A 19,965-nucleotide genomic window follows, 5' to 3' on the forward strand; every position below is an offset into this window, starting at 1 on the left:
TTGAATGCATTTTGTGGAAACGCAATGAATAGTGATCTACAGTTTTTTTTGTCCACATTTGACTTCTGCTGTGCCGACTGGATGGAGAGTTTAAAGAAATTGTGAAGTGTGAAATGTGACTCTGCGATTGTAACAAAAAAACAGAAAAAAAACATGATGAATCAGTCCTCGGTCTTTAGCGCTGAAGCCGTTAGAAGCACAGCATGATAATTCAGTCTGCACTTTAAACAAGACACGGTAGCGGAGGGATCTACTTTAACTGAGGTCTGGCAGGGATAACAGGGGAGACGCTGCTACATTTTTACTTGCTCTCTAATGCCATCTACTGGACTTATACGAAATGTCCAAAAAAAACTGCCATGAACACAGAGAGCCAGTCCCATCATCATCATCATCATCATCATCATCAGGTATTCAAACCAACATCTCAAAGTTTCAAAATAAGCCACGCTGAATTTGAGAAAAATGTGTGTAAAATGACGCATAAATATCTACAGTATTTCCATTTGATGTGAAGTGCCATCATGAATATTTCGCAGATATATACAGTGTGCAATATTGTCATAATATATATATATTTTTTCCTTTACATTTAAGGTTACATTAGCATTAGCATTTTTGCAACAAAATCCGGTATAATTTCATTATTGTTGACCATCTTCCAAAGCACACTGCAGTGTTATAGTGTGTTTTCCTGTACAGTCCCTAGCAAGCAGCCAGTAGTTGTTTTGTAATCGCTGCGCAGCACCTCCATTGAAACTGAAGCTTGATTTGGAGTGTATAAAGTGTATTTCCAGGTGCACTGAAATGTACAGAAACCAGTAGCTAGTAGCTGGAAGGCAGGGTGAACCACAATAAAGCTTTGCTGAGAACAAATATTATTTCTTTTTTTTTTCAATTAGCAAAAGAAGTCAGAAAACTCTCCAAAAGCATCAGTGTTTATTACCTTCTTGACATGGACAGCCTAATATTTTGTCCAGATGAAATACAGAATAAAATGAAGACATTTAGAATTGAAATCAACCAACGTTATGTAATATAATCAAGACTGAGAATCTGACCAAGCATTCGGTGTCATTTTCCAGTTCCTGCACAAACACTAATTTGGTCTATTAGTAATTAGAGGATGAATTGATATACCCTGTTGTAATGGTTAATTCTTGTTGACTTTAAGTGAAATTTCTCCTCGTTTTTGTTGTGCTTTGTGAAGTTCCTATTGTCCGCTATGTGGTGGTTATGTTCCTGCCATTCTGAGAGATTGGGGGGTAGTTTGTGAATCAGCTGCAGGTTCGTCATGAGGGCGACTGCGTGCTCTGTATACCGAAGCTGTGTTGCACACTACTGTAGATTATTCCTACCAGCTGCTGACAGACTGGGCCTGTGATTATGCAGTCCTGCTGACCACAGCACACAGGAGAACATGCCAGCCTCCATATCTGCCGATCGAGACATCTGTTCAAATTCAGGTGAAGGCATGTACAAGCATGTATAAAGCACACATGTAACGAGTGACCTGTTTTTGACCCGACACTCTTACCTGTCACCTGTGTGTTTCCCACTCCTGCGTGGGCAAACAGGCATCTGGCCGGAGGGTTTATAAGCAATGCCGCGTTAGCTCACTACCTTCTCGTCTGGCCTCGAGGTGAGTACGCAGCAGCGATCCCGTTCACATCTTTGTTGCACCTCTCTACAACTAAAAATACTCACGGGACTTTATGTGCAACAGATGTCACAGGTGTGGAGTTTCGGTCTGCTCGTCTTCCTCATCGGTGCAGCATATGGTAAGTGAGCAATAGAGTTAAGATAATTACATTTTTTTGATTTGTTAAAATCATCTCGTTCCATCCTGTTTGACAGCATCATGTACTGTTACAGCGTGTTCCAACTCTTCATTGGAGCTACATGATGTTTACACTGAGTGAAATATTCAGACCTAGGACTCTGTGTTCTTTATGGCAGCACAAATATTCTAAATGTCTTATTTCAGCCTGAAATATGTGGCGTAATTCCAAATGAAGTTCTGTGGGTTTGGCTAGACAGAATGAGTTAGTAATGATGAACTGACCAGCAGGCCACTGCTTGATAAATTTTACCATATACCCCAAAAAATTAATCAGTCCCTTTTATTTTGTTCATGCTGGTGGAACAGTTGTTAGGAGATATAACCTTCTCCGTTAAAGTACTTGTTTGGAAAATGATACAAATGTTCAGTTCAGTTTAAGGTCTTTCCATTGAGTCCTTTAACACGCATACGGCATTTTTGGAGAGCTCCGGTCCATGTTTTGCACATGTAAATGTCTGCTGGTATGTGTCTCTTACCCTCAAAAACAGAAACAGACTACAGGGTATCATTAAAGTGTGCAGCTAAATTGCCGGCACTACGTTTAACAACCTCCCTCGTGTAGAAGGTTAGGACTTTGGAGAAGGCCCAGTCAATCCTAGCTGATGCTAGCAACCCCCTGTCCGAGGATTTTAAGTTGCTTCCGTCTGGTCTCAGGTACAATTTGTCAAGATGCACGACCAATAGACATGAGAACTCGTTCATACCTGCGGCAATTGGCCTTTTAAATAACTCTTTAAATAATTTTTATATTGTATTTATTGTCTATTGTTTGTCTGGCTGGCTGCACAACAAATTGCCCCTTGGGGATAATAAAGATTCTTATTCTACTACTATTTTAGATGAGAATCATGTAAACAGGTACATGAATAACAAGGTTTTATATGCTCCATGTAAATGTATTATTTGTGGTTTGACCTCTCTAATGTTCCATGTAAACATCACATCCTTAATATAAAAACCACGGTAAGACTCGAATAGATACTAGCAGCCGAGATACTAGAGTGCATCATAGATAACCAAGGTAGGAAGGTTCGGTTCTAACAAAAATATGTGTCAGTTAAACTGCATCACAACCATTGTAAATGGTCTCACTTATATAGCGCTTTTCAACCTTCACGGTTCCCAAAGCGCTTTACAGCTAAGTCTCGTTCACCCATTCACTCACACATTCACACACCGATGGCGACCGAGCTGCCATGCAAGGTGCTGGTCTCCATCGGGAAGGACACTTCGACATGACGGGGGCAGCCCCAACCCGGCTTTATCTCATGCTAACCACTGCGCCACCATGCCGCCTGCCATGTCCATTGTGGTGATGATTTGATTTGACATAAATATCTTTCATATAAAGCTGCAGATATGGACAAAATAAATGGATAACATGTTTTGGCTGGGTTCACACTGTAACCTTGGCAGTACAAACCATGCAACTTTTTTTTTTACTCTGTTTGGACTTCCTATTGCTAATGTACACTGTTTGCAACCTTTATTCAAAGTTCTATCTGGAAGGTCTGTGAAAGAAATTCTCAGCCTAGAAAGCTTCAAACCCTCATGAGTTGAACAGATAATGTGTTTTTTCTGACTTGAGTATCATTGTGAAATGAGGGTTTGTCTTCATGGTGTGTTCTCCATGTCACACAGCGGCCGATGTCTGTTTTGATGAGCTAGGATGCTTTAACGACCTTCCTCCCTGGGGGGGCACTGATCAGAGACCAGCCTCCATCCTACCCTGGCACCCTGATAAGATCGGCACCCGCTTCCTCCTTTTTACCCAGAAGAACCGCTACCACCAGGCAAGCGGTTTTATTTTCTTTTGCTAGGTAACAAGGAGCTGCAGTGTGTGTGAAAACCATGTGTGCATCTTAAAACAACACTCACATGCCCATATGTACATTGAAAGGGTTATTGGTCACTGTAATTTCTCCACACTAGCTGCAAAGAGATCCCTTGCTAAAGCAATTTCAATGTAAGTGATGAAATCCACAGTCCTCATTCTGTGCAAAAATACATTTTTAAGTTCAGATGAAGTCAATATGAGGCTTCAGCAGTCCAAGCTAGACACATCAAATGGGTTTCTTCCACAGTTACTGAGTTACTGGCAGAGGGACAGTAACACAAAGAGGGATTTGGGTACTGAAAAGATCCTTTAAGCTCTCACTCTATTCATCATTGCTTTTCAACTGAAACTGTCAGGAGATAAAGGCTGACCAAACCATCCAAGCATCAAACTACAGCGGGATGAGAAAGACTCGATTCGTCATTCCTGGTTATTTGGAAAAAGAAGATGAGGACTGGCCACAGGAGATGTGTAAGGTAAGAAGACACATTGAAAAACTCCTTCATGGATGTTCATTGAAGAAATATTGATGTGAAGAACCCATAATGACAAGTTTGTTGTGAGCATGTTACTGAAACGTTTAGTTTTGAATTAGCCCAAGGAAGTTGTGTACCTCTATTGAACCCATGTCTCTGTGTCTACTTGAGGACCCCATCATTTCGGTTTATAATGTGCCCTAACCCTTACCCTTTAGTTGTCACATGTTATTTTCCTCTGGAAGGGAGACAAACCAGTGGCAGAACCAGGTAAAGTATTGTGTGCATACTCAACCCAGATCAGGTGTTTGTTCCAGGTGGCCGGGTTCTGGGAGACGAGGCAGCGCAGGCAGGTCTCAATTCCTGATTAAGCCTCTCTCTGTCTGCCGGGAGGTGTGGGCCCAGTGGATCACCTGAGAGCGGACAGCAGGAGGCACAAATAGGCGGTTTTGTGGACAATTGTCCAGGACACAAATGTTACTAAGAGCCTTTTTTACCCAGCTCTCGAATCCCCAAGTGACTGCACCAACCTCACAGGTAGGCGGAATAATGTTGGTAGACGCTCGGAGAAGAGATTTGGGGAACAGCCGAGACAGAGCATCAGGTTTGACATTCTGGGAACCAGGGCGATATGACAGAGTGAAATTGAATCTAGTAAAGAATAGGGCCCACCTGGCTTGTCTGGCATTTAGTCTTTTAGCTGTCCTGATGTATTTGTGATCAATCCAAAACCAGAAATGGATGCTCAGCCCCCTCCAACCAGTGCTTCCATTCTTCCAGTGCCACCTAAACTTAGTAATTCACAATTTCCCACGTTGTAGTTACGTTCAGCTGGAGACAACTTGCGGGAGAGAAAAGCACACGGATGGAGTTTGTTGTCATCTGCTGAGACAAGCTCCAATACCCAGATCCGCAGCATCCACCTCGGCCATGAACTGGGGTCCTGAAGGGTTAGGATAGGGGCTGTTGTGAAGCACTCCTTGAGCCGAGAGAAGGCCCTTTCAGCCTGAGGAGACCACGGGAAGGGAACACTGGGAGAGGTTAGTGCATGCAGGGGGGCCGCCACGGTACTATAGAAATTGGCGAACCCCAAAAACTGTTGTACTTGCTTATGACAAGTGGGTGCGGGCCTATTGGTGACTGCACTGACCTTTTCTGGGTCCATGCGTATGTAATTCTGTGACACAATAAAGCCTAAAAAGGCAACAGATGAGACGTGGAACTCACATTTCTCTGCTTTGACGAATAACTGATGATTGAGGAGGCGAGACAGAACCTGGTGAACATGTTGGACGTGGGTAGCTTTGTCAGGGGAGGATGTCATCTAAATAGACAAAAACAAACTTATCCAACATATTATGAAGAACATAATTTACCAGGGCCTGAAACACCGCTAGGGCGTTAGTCAGTCCAAAAGACATAACAAATATTTATAATGCACAGTGGGAGTGTTGAAAGCGGTCTTCCACTCGTCCCCCTCTCTTATGATAGACGTTGCGAAGGTCCAATTTGGTGAAGACCTTGGCACTCTGGAGCACTTCAAACATGAAAGAATTAAGAGGGGGTGCCTGTTCCTAATGGTGATGTCATTGAGTCAACAGTAGTCAATGCAGGGTCACAGAGACGTATCCTTTTTCCCCATGAAGAAGAACCCCACTCCAGCGGGAGAGGAAGGAAGACGTACAATCCCAGCAGCGAGTGAGGAGTTGATGTAAGTCTCCATGGCCTTTCTCTCATGAGCCGCCAACGAGTAGAGACGTCCCCTGGGTGGGACGAGGCCTGGTGCTTCTGAGTTCCCTGGGGCGTGATGAGTTGAACGAGAGTTAAAGGTTGAGAAGAGGAGTTAATACTCACCAGTACCCTCCTCTTTACTGGGGAGCCCTGCCTTTTACTGGACATGATGAGAGAAAGTGGCCAACCTGGGCACAGTAAATGCACCTGCCGTCCCACAGGCAACGCTGTCGTCAATCTTGCCCTTCCCAGCTGCATGGGTTTCTCCGAGCCAGATGAGGGCGCAGATGCCTTAGGGTTTGCAGTAACTTGAATGGGAGGACGGTGGGTTGAGACAGAGGAAGATGACCAGTGTCTTACTTTTTCCTTTCTCTAGTTCATTAAGTCTATTGTCAATCTTGATAGCCAGGGCAATGAACGAGTCGAGATCAGAAGGAAGCTCGAGAGGTGTCCGCATGTCCTTAATGGAGTCTTTTAATCCCCTACGGAAAGCGTCAATTAACGAAGGAGCGTTCCATCCACTGTCAGCAATCAGAGTGCAGAACTCCTTCCCTGCTGCACGTTGAGGAGTACTCTCGCCGCCTCTCGGCTGGGAGTGGTGTGGTCAAAAAATCTTACTGAGAGTGCTCGTAAAGCTTGTTAGAGATTGCAAATGGGTGATGACCTTGCTCACTCCACCGTAGCCCATGCCAGTGGCAAAGTCAATAATGTCTCTATGTGAGAGATAAGTTGCTGGACCTTGCTCAGCGAGCTGACTGACCTGGCCACCAATGAGCGTTTGGAAACCCTCATGACGATCAGTGAGCTCCCGAACTCCGGTGCACACAGAAGACAGTTGCTCCTCGTGGGATCTCAATCAGCTGAGTCCATTGTGGCCAGTTCGTATTGTAACGGCTGGTATCACAGAGGAGAGGGCCGAAAAGCACGACTCAGACTCAAAAACCCAGTCTTTACTGAAAACAGGCAGGGTTCGGTACAAGGTAGAGCAGTCAAACAATGCAGATAACCCAGGAGGGAACAGGCAAAGACATAGTCAAAAATATCCAAACAGGAGTTAAACTACAAAGAACACAAGAAAAATCGCTGGAACACTTGCACTAGGGATGAAGACGAACTGGCACAGAAGGAGGCGAGAACACAGGTTAAATACACACAGGTGAGTGACTAACGAGGACCAGATGAAACTAATCAGGGCGGGGCAGGTAATCACGAAGGCAGGAAATACACGAGGGCAGGAAGTGAAGTGTCTGAAACGAGAGGAGAGGTAAGTACTACAAAATAAAACCGGAAATGTGCGACACAAAACATAAAACGTACGAAATAAGACAAAACAGACTAATGACCAGGACGAGACGTTACACATATAGTAGCCACAAGTTTCCCAGGTCGGTTTCTAACCAGTGTTTATTGGATGAAGGGAGACCAAGTATTGCCCGTCAGTTTTGGAATAGTTCACTTGTCACTATTCGATCATTCTTCTTCTCATACTTCTCAAGACACACTTATATTCCCTTGCTTTTATTAACTGAGGTTTTTGCTCTTTTGTTGACGTTATTTCTTGTCCTCTTGGGTTTGTTACTGTCCTGTCTATTATATATTTAACACCGAATGCTTTAATTGTGAAGCACTACATTACTTACTAGGGGTAAGCAAGAAAACATGTTTTTTGTAGGTTGTGTGAACTGACCCTTTAACCCTATTGTTGACTAGCTTGCTGCTGTGTTTAGGTGATTCTGACCTGGGAGAATGTGAACTGCATTGCTGTGGAGTGGAAGAAAGGTGTGAAGACTCCGTATGCTCAGGCTGCCAATAATGCCAGGGTGGTGTCTGCTCAGGTGGCATCCATGATCACATTCCTCATGGTACGTACTGCATTAACTGTCAGACACTGGCATACTGTAGGTGTAGGTCACAACTAAGTAGCTCTTAGTTCTTTAGATAGATGAATGGTAGAGTGATTGAGAAAAAGTATTCTTTCTCGAAGGAAGTGACATTTTGGGAAATACCCCTTGTTTCTTTCTGATTCCTTGAAGAGAGATAGCTATTTTTTTTAAACTTTTGATAGAGCTAGGCTAGCAGTTTCCCCCTGCTTCCAGTCTTTGTGCTAAGCTAGGCTGAAAACATCATGGACCTATCTCTGTATTGGATGCAGAAAGATAGATATATTCTGATATATTCTACATCATACAAACGTCAGGTTCCTTTAAAGGAGTATTCCAGCTATTTAGAATTGTACTTCCATGAAGTCAGGGTAAGAGACAGACTTTAAAAAAGATGGTCATAATTGAAGGAGCACCATCCCCATATACAGAATGCTTGTTTCATTGTATGTGAAACTTTTTCATGTTGCTGCTTCCAGACAGCTGAGTATCAGTGTAATCACAGAAGCCCCAAATAGACTTCATATTACACAACAGGTGAAGTGGAAAGGGCAAAGACAGACACACCTGCAAGCTGAGAGAATATTCTCACATTCTCACACACACACAGTGGTTGAAGGACATACTGCATGTTGCAGTGTGGTAGATACAGTCTCTTTCAATCTAAGATGTTGCATGATGCAGGGCAACTACAAGCAGGTGGCTGGTAAGTTCCATATCATCGGACACAGCCTTGGAGCTCATGCTGCAGGAGACGCTGGGAGCAGGATCACTGGCCTTGCACGCATCACAGGTAAACCTTCTGCAACACTCGCACTTTAGAATGGTCTGTTAGCTGAAGTCATGTAGAAATAAGAGACCGCTATTCTACATTTTTTGGACAACTCAGTTTGGTTATCAAAATTATCAACTCATGATGTATCAGAAAATACTATTGAATGGGTTGCATCATATTTGAATAATAGTTCTATTGGTGTACTCCAAGGTTCAATTTTAGGTCCTCTTTTATTTTGTATCTATATTAATGATCTACCATCCATTTGCTCAGAAGTTAATATTCAAATGTATGCAGATGACACGGTCGTTTATGTACATGTTTGTCTAAAACAGTTAGTATGTTCTTTTCCATAAGAGGAAGTAATTGCCCTCCTCCTGAAATTATTATAAAAGGACAGAGGGCAGAGGATGTTCAGCATGTTAAATATTTATGTATGATTGTTGTGCAGTACTTTTAAAACATGTTAAATTTACTAAACATGAAGGACAATCAGGTCTGTAGTCATTGAACTAAGAGACACTGAACGTGGCCAGCATTGGTACTGAGTGTTTGGTAAATTCTTGTATTGATGAACTGTCTGTTTTTAATGGTGTTGGGATTAGAGATGAACACGCTTCTAGCTATATCTGGTACAATACATGTATTGTCCATTGTCCCTGCTAAATAAACAATAAATTAATTAATAATAATTATTATCATTATAATATTTTTGGATTATTATTGCATTTTGTGAACCTGTATTTGAACCAATGTTTTATATCATTCAATCTGAATTACTGACATTGCCCAGGAACACAGAAAGAATGGGCTGAAAGCAACACGTAGACTGCACCAGCTTTTCACATTATCTTCTGGTAGAAGACAGCTTGGACAGCATCTTAATTAGGGCAAATTAAGATGTCTACACATTGAAATTCCAATGATCTCTCCGTGATGAAACACGGGTCTTTCTCTGCTTAGGACTGGACCCAACTGAACCTTACTTCCAGGGAACTAACGCCTCTGTGCGCCTGGACACCAGCGACGCCGCCTTTGTGGATGTCATTCACAGCGATGGACTTCCTTTCAACTCCAAACTTGGTACGTATCCCTTTTGATCACAATGAATGAGAATTGGGAGGTATTCGCTCAATGTCTTAATTGCACTTTCTAAAACAGTAGTATACTCCTATCTGTAAGTAGTAGTAGTAGTTTTAGAACGTGACAATCCTTACAGAAAAAAATTTAAAACAATATTCCATGCTCTTAGAAACATCAGCCAATTTCAATTAACCAATTGTATGCTATTTTGACCGGTGTCTAGTAGAGTTGGAACTGAGGAGTTGGAATTTTGATAACATTTGAAAGAATCGTATGTCTCTATACAAAAAGTGATTTCTGTTTCTACCCTCAGGTCTGGGGATGTCACAATCTGTGGGCCACATTGACTTCTACCCCAACGGAGGAGAGCTGATGCCTGGCTGCTCCGCCAACAAAGGGAACCCCATTGACCTGGATGCCATCTGGGAGGGTGAGATAAACCGAGACACACAAACACATTTTAATAAATGAAGAGGAACCGCAATGATCAGGATGACGATTTTGGTATAGTCATATTGTTTTGCCACCCAATCAAAGACTGCAGTCCTTCACACTCAGACAATTGTTTTGCCATTCGTCACGTCTTTATAGTCTAGATCTGAACTGAACTGACGTTAGCATCCTGAGTCCCACATTTGGTTGGGGTTGGGCAAGAAAAGTTTGTTAAAATGTCGTTTAAAAGCTTAATTCATATGGCATCATGTTCCTCTCAGAATGCGTATGCTTCTGTGAATTAGCAATATATGAATCTATTTTTGGAAACAGGGTTGAATCTTGCCCGCTGCCTACGCTGGAAAGGAAAAACAAGCACTAACGGTGTATAAGCTGGTGCACTGTAAAACATCATGCGGGACATCAAGTGGAATCAACTAATCTATTATTTTCAAAATGAATTCAACTTAATATTCCTAGTTTTTATTTTCAGACCACTTCAGAAGTTATAAACAGTTCACTTGACTTGAATGTAATTTTTAAAGGATTAAGGATTCCAGTGTCACTGAACATCTGACATCTCAGGAAATGGGTCACTTATCAGCAAATTAATCTGCAAAATGTATTTGCCATGCAATGTACCAACCAGACATTAAAAAAAAAATTATAATCATCAGGAACAATACAACATTCCCATACAAATCAAAATGTGTATCTGTTGGTTGAGAAGCCACAAAGTAAGAGAGTAAACTTACAAGCGCATGATGTGACCTTTGATATACTACTTTGATGTGCTCTACACACCGTACACACTGTCTAGTGTCCTCAAGTCTACAGGCTCCGTCACATGCATGTTTCCTATACATAACACAGTGACGCATACATTCTATTTCCTTAGCCACGCAACTTACAATGCAGAGCCCCTGTGGAATATTGGAGGTGTCCCAACGGAAAAGTTGTAAAGAAAACCCAGGCAGAGTTATTCCTGCTGACCAGTCTGAGCAGCGAGGCTCAAGTGGCAGCATTGGTGCCATGCCTGGGTCCGGAGGGGGTGTTTTTGGCACAGCTGAATCTGCCACTTTCGATCCTATAGATAAGAGTCGGAGAGCGGGAGCCAGGGCCACATAGCTGAAGGTCTTGGAGTGCCTGGTGTTTGCCCTGTACCAGAAGAGAAAACAATAGAAGCCGTGACCTCTTTCTATGTCTGTCTCTCTCTGACATTGTTTCTCTGTTTCTCACATTCGCACTCTGACTACAAGATTCTCCTTGTTGTTGTTTTACTGCCGTTGACTTTCAGAACCAGTAAGGCGACTTGATAGTTTTGAATTTTTCCCTTAAATTGACAGCTCAGTCATCTAAACCTTTAGAAACCTAAAGTTTCTTGCCACTCAACTATCATTGTGACCTGACCTCTGGTCAGAAGGTCATGAGTTTGTACTTAGCTATCTGAAATTCAAGACTCAAATCTGCATCTCACATCTCTTCACCCTCTTGTAACACCATGTCCCTCTCACTTCTTCTCCTCTTCCCTGTCACCACCGTTCCAATCTTCTGCCAGGTACCATTAAGTTTGATGCCTGCAACCATGTCCGAGCCTACCAGTACTACAGCGAGAGTGTGGTTAAACCCCAAAGCTTTGTAGGATTCCCCTGCTCTGACAAGGACAGTTTTGCTGCTGTAAGTCTTTGGTTCAACTGCCCAAGTGATTATTTTTTGAAGAATTCACACATTGAGACATTAATAGATTGCACATTTTACAAACTTAAATATCTTCTTTGGTTGGTGCATGTTCAAAGTCTTTTGTCTTTGAGCAGACCTGGACGTTTTTCAAGTTGTAGCCATGATAGGATCGGTAGAATTCTCTAGATGCTAAGAAATATAGCTTTGAGGTTTCCTTTCCTACCTCCTTTAGCATAAATAACCGTACTAAAGTAAAAAGAAACACAAGACCATCCTTAATAAAAAAGAAGAAAGAATATACTCATTATGTCATTAAACATGAGTCACTGATGAATGTTCAATTTCTTGGAAGTGGTGGTCTTCCTTATTGATTTGTCTTTTACATTATAAGTAAAAGTTCTGTATTAGAAATAGTACTTCTATTAAGTACAGAAGTATTATCAGTATACCATTGTTGCATTGACACATACTGTAAGTAGCTTTGTAATGTTGTAACTGGTTGTAGAGGAACTAATTTGAACTTAACTACGCGCCAAATTGACTCAGGGTTCATTCATTCAGTCAATAAGTGGAAGCATGGTGGTGTAGTGACTACATGCCGGGCGAGTTGAAGAAGCACTGTGGCTGGCAGGCTAGCTGGCTACATGCTAGCACTAGCCAGTCTCAATAGCAAGTCAAGCCAGTTTTGCTTTCTGCAGAGATGTATTCATACCTTCGACTTCTGTCTCATGACCGACTTCGAACCGTGCCAACTCAGAAAAGGGTTATGCAATTGGACGGTGCAACACGACTAATATGACAGCTTGTCAGCACGGTCAAGATAGTTTGCAATTGGTTAAAAGCAAGTTCACCAAAGTGAATCCACTAGTTCCACAGCGAAATGATATCAGTCTGAAACTTTGCTGTTAAAAATACTGGTGTTATCAGATGTTTAGTGAGTAGAAGTTGAAATTGTTTAGATGAATTCAAACAGTTCCACTGTGTTACAGTAATTTTTTTTTTTTTATGAAATGTGTCTGGATTTCTACATTAAAAAAAAAGTGTCTGGAGAGCAGTTGTAATGATCTCTGCAAAGCTTCTGGTCTTAGGGGCCACAGACGAGGGATCTGGGAGGCATCTCATGCCCTCAATTTAAAAAGTGACTCAGGGTTGTCAGACGGACTGAGACAAGAGAAGGACTGGAGAAGAAGGGGCCCATGTCTCCACCATCGCAGCATGTGCATGGGACTGCCACCTGTTGCTGTATGACACCGATATGGCTGTGAACCATTTCTTTGGTTTCAGAAGTCGATTTGGCAAGATTAGATTTTTTGCTGCGGCGGAGCAGGCAATGTAAATGGGCTTCCCTCATGTCTTTCAAGGGGACGGCTTGTATCTGCAGCTGTTGGCGTTAATGACAGTTTATCCCCGCTTTGGACACATGTCCAGATCAAAGGAGGCCCAGGGAGCGCCGAGCATGACCTCATACGACTATGTCCCCGTTGAGAGATGACAGCACCTCCTTGTCGTTCACCTCGTAAAACGCTCCCTGGTGTTATTCCTGCTGCCGTAGCTGACAGCCACAAAGTCAGCCGGTTCCCACACAGCAACTTATTGCAAAGCCAAAGCCATTCTCCACCTTCGTGTTTATAAGGTGGCAATCTGCAATATTTGAAAGGAGTATAAGGGGGAAAGTCTTTCAGAGTTGTCACTTTTACCCTGACTATTCATTGACAGGACTCTTACACTCCATCACAGGCTAAGCTCATTCTTCACACTTCACTATGTCCTTGTCTTCACAGGGAAAGTGTTTCCCATGTGCAGACAACAAATGTCCTCTGATGGGCCACCATGCTGACAAGTTCACTGTGACTGATGGCATTTCGAAGACGAAGTACTTCCTCAACACAGGCAGTTCAAAGCCCTTTGGCCGTAAGTCCCCTGCCCGTCATAAGATCTCACTGAACCACTGAAACCTTTTCATATATTACTGTCCAGAGAAAGTATCTTAGTATATTTTTCATGCCTGCAGCTCAGTTGATAGTTAACATACAACGTTTTCTATAGGCTGGTATCATTCTCCACCCCAGTCGGCTTTAAAATCCTTTTCAATTGAATGTGGTCATCCAAGAAAACAAAGCCATTTTTCAAACGTCCGGAAATTTTTCCATCTTGGAGCAGCAGTACTGGGAAGTTTGAGTGTTATGTTAAGTTTAGGTTAGGGTTTTCAAGTATTGGGCATTCCACAGGGCAGGGCACACTAACAGGATGTGCCAGGGTATTGAGTGAAAGTAATTTATGCTACATTATCCTTCCAAAAATATTAAAGCAACAGTAGGCAATATTATTGAATGATAATTTTGGTTGAAATAACTAATTTTGACCATTGCATGTCACTAACAATATCTAATTGAAGGGCTCCTTTAAAAAAGTGTGTGTGTCTGTGAGCACCCGCCTCCCTTTGTATTTAGCTTTTTAAAAAACTGGACCAGGTCTGAATCAAACAACCAATCAGGGGGTTCTGTGTTTTGATTCCTCTCTTCCAACCGTTCTGATCCACACTCCAATCCAGAAGATGGAACGTTCTGTAGAACGCCCTTTGTTTGTACAGAGTTGTTTTGATTTGCCAGTCATGTGCCAGCTAACCCTGATTGGTTGTTTGATTCAGACCTGGTCCAGTTTTTTAAAAAGCTAAATACAAAGCGGGCGGGTGCTCACAGACACATTTTTTTAAAGGAGCCTTTCAATTAAATATTGTTGAATTAAATACTGCAGTAAGTGCATACAGCTACGGTAACCCACAAGGGGGTCATCAGTCAATCACTACCTGCACTGGTTTAAGCAGTCTAAAGGCAGGAGCTTTTGTCAGTGTCAGATTGAAAGGCTGTGGCTATTTCCTGAAAGCAGTGCAGACACGGTGCATGCCAAACTTCTAAAAAATTAGTTTGTTTCATTTTTTGCACTACGCTCTGTTCATGTTCTTTGATAATCCCCACCCGTGGAAAATGATGCATCTATCAAGTTGTTATGACACTGTGCCAGGGATACGGTTCCAGCTATTTGAGTGCTTAGCCTGCTATTTCTTTACATTTCTAGGTTACAGCTACAGAATGGCAGTAACCCTGGATGGTCCTCGCTGGCCTAACCCTGGCTTCATGTATGTAGCACTTGCTGGAGACAATGACAGCACCAAGGAGTACCAGCTGTATGTGTAAGAACATTAGAGCATTGTCTTGTGGAACACACCGGGGGGGGGGGATTGAGGTAAAGTTGCTGATGAGGACCTGCCTCCTTGTCTAGGATGTTGTGCTTCTCTTTGTTGAGAACTTGAACAACTGTAACGTCTCTTATCTGATCATCATGACTCCCTGCTACCTAAATGGCAGATCTGGTCAGGGATTGGGATTTTTCCATTCACACCACTTTTATGAGTTTTGAAGCGTAAATGGAATCGCCAGAAGTAAAAAGCTAACGTTAGGCTATAAAGGAACTCCACCACGGTCGCATTACTTCAGCGTCACCTCCGCTAAGCTTCACTTTTAAGAGAATATAGATAGATATAGATATATAGACAAATAGATATAGAGTATAAACACAGCGAGGCTGTAAAGGCGGACTAGTGAGTAGACGACTTTCCGTGTTTAATGTCCGCAACAACCTCTGTAGTCTCATTTAGCCACTTGTTAGCAACTGCCTTTTTTAAAGACACGTAAAAGCTTCAAAATTCACGAGTGGGGGGTATCTACTGACGTATTTTATGTCGTAGAACAAAATGTTGAAATCTCTTAAGCTTGTGTTAACCACAGACCTTATTTCAGGCATCTCACCAAAAAACCCATTGACTTCCAGTCGAGGGAACAGGAATTACTCATTCCTTCAGCACTCTATTAACCATATGTAGATTTTATGGGTCAAGGTGGTGGTGAGTGGTAATCCCCAAACTACAGGCTTCAAAGTGTCTCTTGTTTTTCTAGTGTTTGGAGAGAGAAGGCATTTAGAGACTCCCTCAATGGACTGCTCAAGAACTGGCCATGTAGCCTACTGTGTGGGAGGGAGCAGCTGACTGACAAAGAGCTCTAATGTGATGGCTTACTCCTTAAGTTCACATAAAAGAGAATAATGTAAAAGTATTCTCAAGTTTGATTTTGTTGGGAAAATCAACTTTGAACATCTCAGAAATGGTAAAGAAACTCAAATTTCACAGTAAGAGTGACGCGCAAACCAGATGAAACCAATAAAAACATGTATGACACAGAAATGTGGCTAGTTGGATTGTTACTGTATAGTATGTGTTATATAGGAAGTATTGCAAGTGTTTGCAAAGCGTGAGCAACACATCACCAACCAACTGCGTTACAGCAGTGGTGCGCAGATTGCACTGCTACGCGTCGTGAAGTATCTTTTTGTGACAGGGGCACAATGAAGCCTGGGCGAACCTACGAGGTGCTGATCGACGCCGAGGTGGACGTGGGTGACGTGACGGAGGTGAAGTTTCGGTGGAACAACCACATCCTTAACCCCATGAGACCCAAGTATGGTGCATCCGAGGTGGAGCTGCAGAGAGGGAAAGACAAGAAGATGTAAGTTTGTTGTTTTCTGTGAAGATGACCGTGTCCTCTCACATTAAGGTCCGATATAGTGGAGAAAAAAAAGTAGTAATATCTTGTTAATAATCAGCCATTCTCTTCAAGACTAATTGGTGGATATAAGGAGAAGATCAGGCTGTATGTAATATTGGTTGCTCTAAATGATAATGGTCCTCTTTGCTAATTACTAAAACCGTTTGTAACACACTTTTCATGAAGCCGTTGTTGGTTTCGTCAACCATTTGGTATTTTGAGCTGCGATATCTTTTCAAAAAAAAAAAAAAAGGAGATGTACTTAACCTTATTCAGCCAATCTCTACTACCCTGATGAAGTAGTCAGAACCAGACCGTTTCAGGTGGCCTCCTCTCAGGAAAAGAAGTGGCAGAATAATTGGCAATAAAACGGCTTGCTTATGCTCAACAAAATCAGCAGAGATGTAACAGTGAAGGTTAGGTGATTTATTTTTTTAATTTAACAAAACTGAATGTCGCCGTAGGATACGACGTTTTCTGATTAGAAACTGTTGTCAGTATTCTATAATATATTATTTAATCATTTTGGACATTTATTAGATGTTTCCCGATGAAAACACAGTGACAATTCAGGATGATACTGGTAATAATGAGGCAACAAAGCCAAAAACTTGAAGTGTATATAAAATAGTATGAAGTCTATAGGTTTATTTAAGTCAGCAGTAGTAGGAGAAAAAACAGTGGAGCTGCACAGATGAGCAAGTCTAATGTAGGTCTGCAAAAATTGCACCACATATTATATGACTTTTTGTTGTTTTTATATGACCATTGTTTTCTCTTTTTTTTTTTGTCTATTTATCTTTGAGAAAGGTTTCAAGCTTAAAATGTTATTGTCACAGCTGGTGCTGGAGCAAGGTAACATAAATGCAGACACCGATACACAGGAAAAGTCCAAACAGGCAGGCAACGGGCCTCGAGAACAAACGGAAAACAGGACGCAGAAGCTGAACAAAACTGACTCAACAATCGGACAAGGAGCAAAGAAAGTGAACCAGTATTTGTAGTGAAGGGTGATCAGGGAATGAGGTGCAGGTGGGGATGCTCAGGTGACTGCAGGGCCGAACAGGTGTGTGGATGGGTTGAGGCAGTCCATTTAAAGTTTCTACGTTTTAACAAAATGGCCACCCAAATAAGTCTCACGTGAACAAAAACCACTGGCAAACACATAATAGAATTAGTACAAAATGAAAAATGAAAAATGAAAATGATTCTCACCATTAAGTTCCCAGCTTTACACATCAGTCATTTCTGTCCCTCCGTCCCTGCATACTTGTACATGTGTCTGTTATTTGTACAGTGTTGGCAATACACCTCCTAGTGGTTACATGAGGAGTCACAAATTGGGGCTGGCGTCTCTACAGCAGCCACTGCTGTATCATGATTGCAAAAACCAACCAATGCCAACATGTAGAAAATAATTTCAAGGAAATATAAAGGAATTTTTTTTTTTATATGTCATGTTTATATACAGTGCTTAACAAATGTATTAGACCCCCACCCAGTGTAAGGTGTTTGCCCCCGCTGCCCTAAATGAACAGTATTGCTGATGACCAAAATATTTGATGTCTCTGTAATGGTTAATCCACCAGTATGTGCAAGCCAAGCTCTTTAATCAAAATGATCTCTTTAATGCTAAAATAGAATTATTGTTGTTATCCATGAATTCTCAAATTTACTGTTTTACAAAAAAGCTGAAAAAAATAGTAAAGCACATTATTATTTTTGGGTTGAGATGCCAAATTACAGTTATTTACTTGCATTCCTGAACAGAAACATTTGTTTTAGTGGTTGCAAGAATGCAAGCTGTTATCAGGGCCAAAGGATATATAATACATAATACATGTGAATAAGGACTATTTAGTTGTTCCAGTTTGTTATTTGCCTAATAAATAACAATACAATCTTTAGTTTGAAACAAGTTTTTGACAGATTTCTAAAATATTTTTTGTTTTCTCATTTTTATGACAGGTGGTCTAATACATTTGTTAAGTACTGTATATATTTTATATGTTACACGGGCTATGCATAAACAAAGTACACATTCGTGGCTACTTTCTTACGGACACCTGTGCAGTCTAGTGCAATCCAATACAACAGTTCTGCCATAAGTCTACTTTTATGATGCCTATAATGTTCTGTTTTTTTCAGTCATAGAGGTGGTGTAATGTTACATGTGTTCTTCTGTGTTTTAGCATTGAGGTCATAGTTAGTGATGAGGAGGAAGGAAACATGTAGGCATGTGTAAGAACTAGCTTGGCTGTCACACTGTAGCAGTTTCCTGCTGTGCCCCAAGTGCGAGACAAGGACAAGCTCTGGCCACAAGAGGGCACCATGGGACTGCCCTGAGTGCCTTCTAGTGGTAAGGGCAGATGGTATGGCAGAGTGCATTCTGAAGATTTCTCTTCATGAATCAGAGTCAGAAGCAGGTTTATTGCCACGTAGGTTTATATATACGCAAGGGATTTGATTTATTTCATATCATTACAATACATCTATCAATACAAATAAAAATGTAGTGACGGGGGAAAGATTTCGCTTTGTCTTAGTCTAACCCTTCCCGTCGTGCCCCTTCTTCTTCTTCCTTTACAGTGTCCTCTTCTGTGGAACACAGAACGTGGTGGAGAATGCCATCCAGTCGGTGCTTCCATGCCAGGCTTAACCAGCCCAAGATCACAGTGTCACTCGGGGGCCTTTCAATAAAAGAAGTTGCATTCAAACCTCCTCAGCTCTCTCTTTTTCTTTGATCCTTACTGTTGTGCATCAGATAATGAAGGGGGCCCGATGAAAGAGCAGAGGACTGAAGCAGAGCTACTTAAAGGAGAAAGGAAACAGAAAAGGATGTGGCTATGAACTGATGTAAAACCCAAACTCAATTAGCTTCCCCACTGCAGGTTTGTATTAACCTGAAAATACAGTGTTAATGTTTTGATGAGCACTGTTGAGGGACAAGGGGGTCCAAATAAAACAAAATAAAGGGTCACCTGCCTTTATAAGACACCTTGTATTATAATAATCGTGACAGAAACTAGACTCAGCAAAGCGTCACTATCACTATCTATTTGGTGCATTTCTATAGACTGTTAAAAAAAAAAAACGCCAATCCAAACTTAACCCTCTGTTCAACCTCAGGCAAATATCACTTCAAACCTTTTAGTGACACATTAGGCTTATTAGGACTTTTTATACACATACTGCACAGGTCCTCCTCAGGTACAGGACTTTGAACATGGTCTGGGTGGTACGTTTACAGGCCGACACTGAAGAAAAGGCCGCCACTCATCATGAAACCTCATCAGCAATTTCATAGAGCGACACCACGGAGCTCATGATCTTTTTTAATCTGTGAGTACAAGATATGGTTTAAAGGTGCAACATTTGATTCACCGTTTCTACTCAAAATGATTGACGAGTAATCAAACTTCCTGCAGATACATTTTCTTTCAATTGACTAATTGTTGTAGTTCTAATATGGATCTCGCGCACACAAATAATAATGGGTTGTTTTTTTTTGGGGGGGGGGGGGGGGGGGGGCAACAAAGGTTACTACAAAGACATGCAAAACCACCACAAAGTGTAACAACCGGGTGCACAAGGAAGAGGACTCATGTGGGCGGAGGCTGAATAATTCCC

The 19,965-nt window shown here is 41.9% G+C and overlaps 1 protein-coding gene across 1 annotated transcript; it reads left to right on the plus strand.

Moving 5' to 3' along the window:
- Positions 1-1,726: 1,726 nt before the first annotated feature.
- On the plus strand, positions 1,727-18,994 carry LOC139294270 (inactive pancreatic lipase-related protein 1-like). The gene is made up of 12 exons (XM_070916123.1): positions 1,727-1,781; positions 3,485-3,636; positions 4,037-4,156; positions 7,615-7,749; positions 8,452-8,560; positions 9,506-9,625; positions 9,939-10,055; positions 11,616-11,734; positions 13,519-13,648; positions 14,813-14,927; positions 16,129-16,296; positions 18,925-18,994. Exons 1-12 carry the CDS (start codon positions 1,727-1,729, stop codon positions 18,992-18,994), a joined length of 1,410 nt encoding a protein of 469 aa, XP_070772224.1.
- The last annotated feature ends 971 nt before the right edge of the window (positions 18,995-19,965 follow it).

Source organism: Enoplosus armatus, chromosome 12 (genome assembly GCF_043641665.1).
Source record: "Enoplosus armatus isolate fEnoArm2 chromosome 12, fEnoArm2.hap1, whole genome shotgun sequence".
NCBI lineage: Eukaryota > Metazoa > Chordata > Actinopteri > Centrarchiformes > Enoplosidae > Enoplosus > Enoplosus armatus.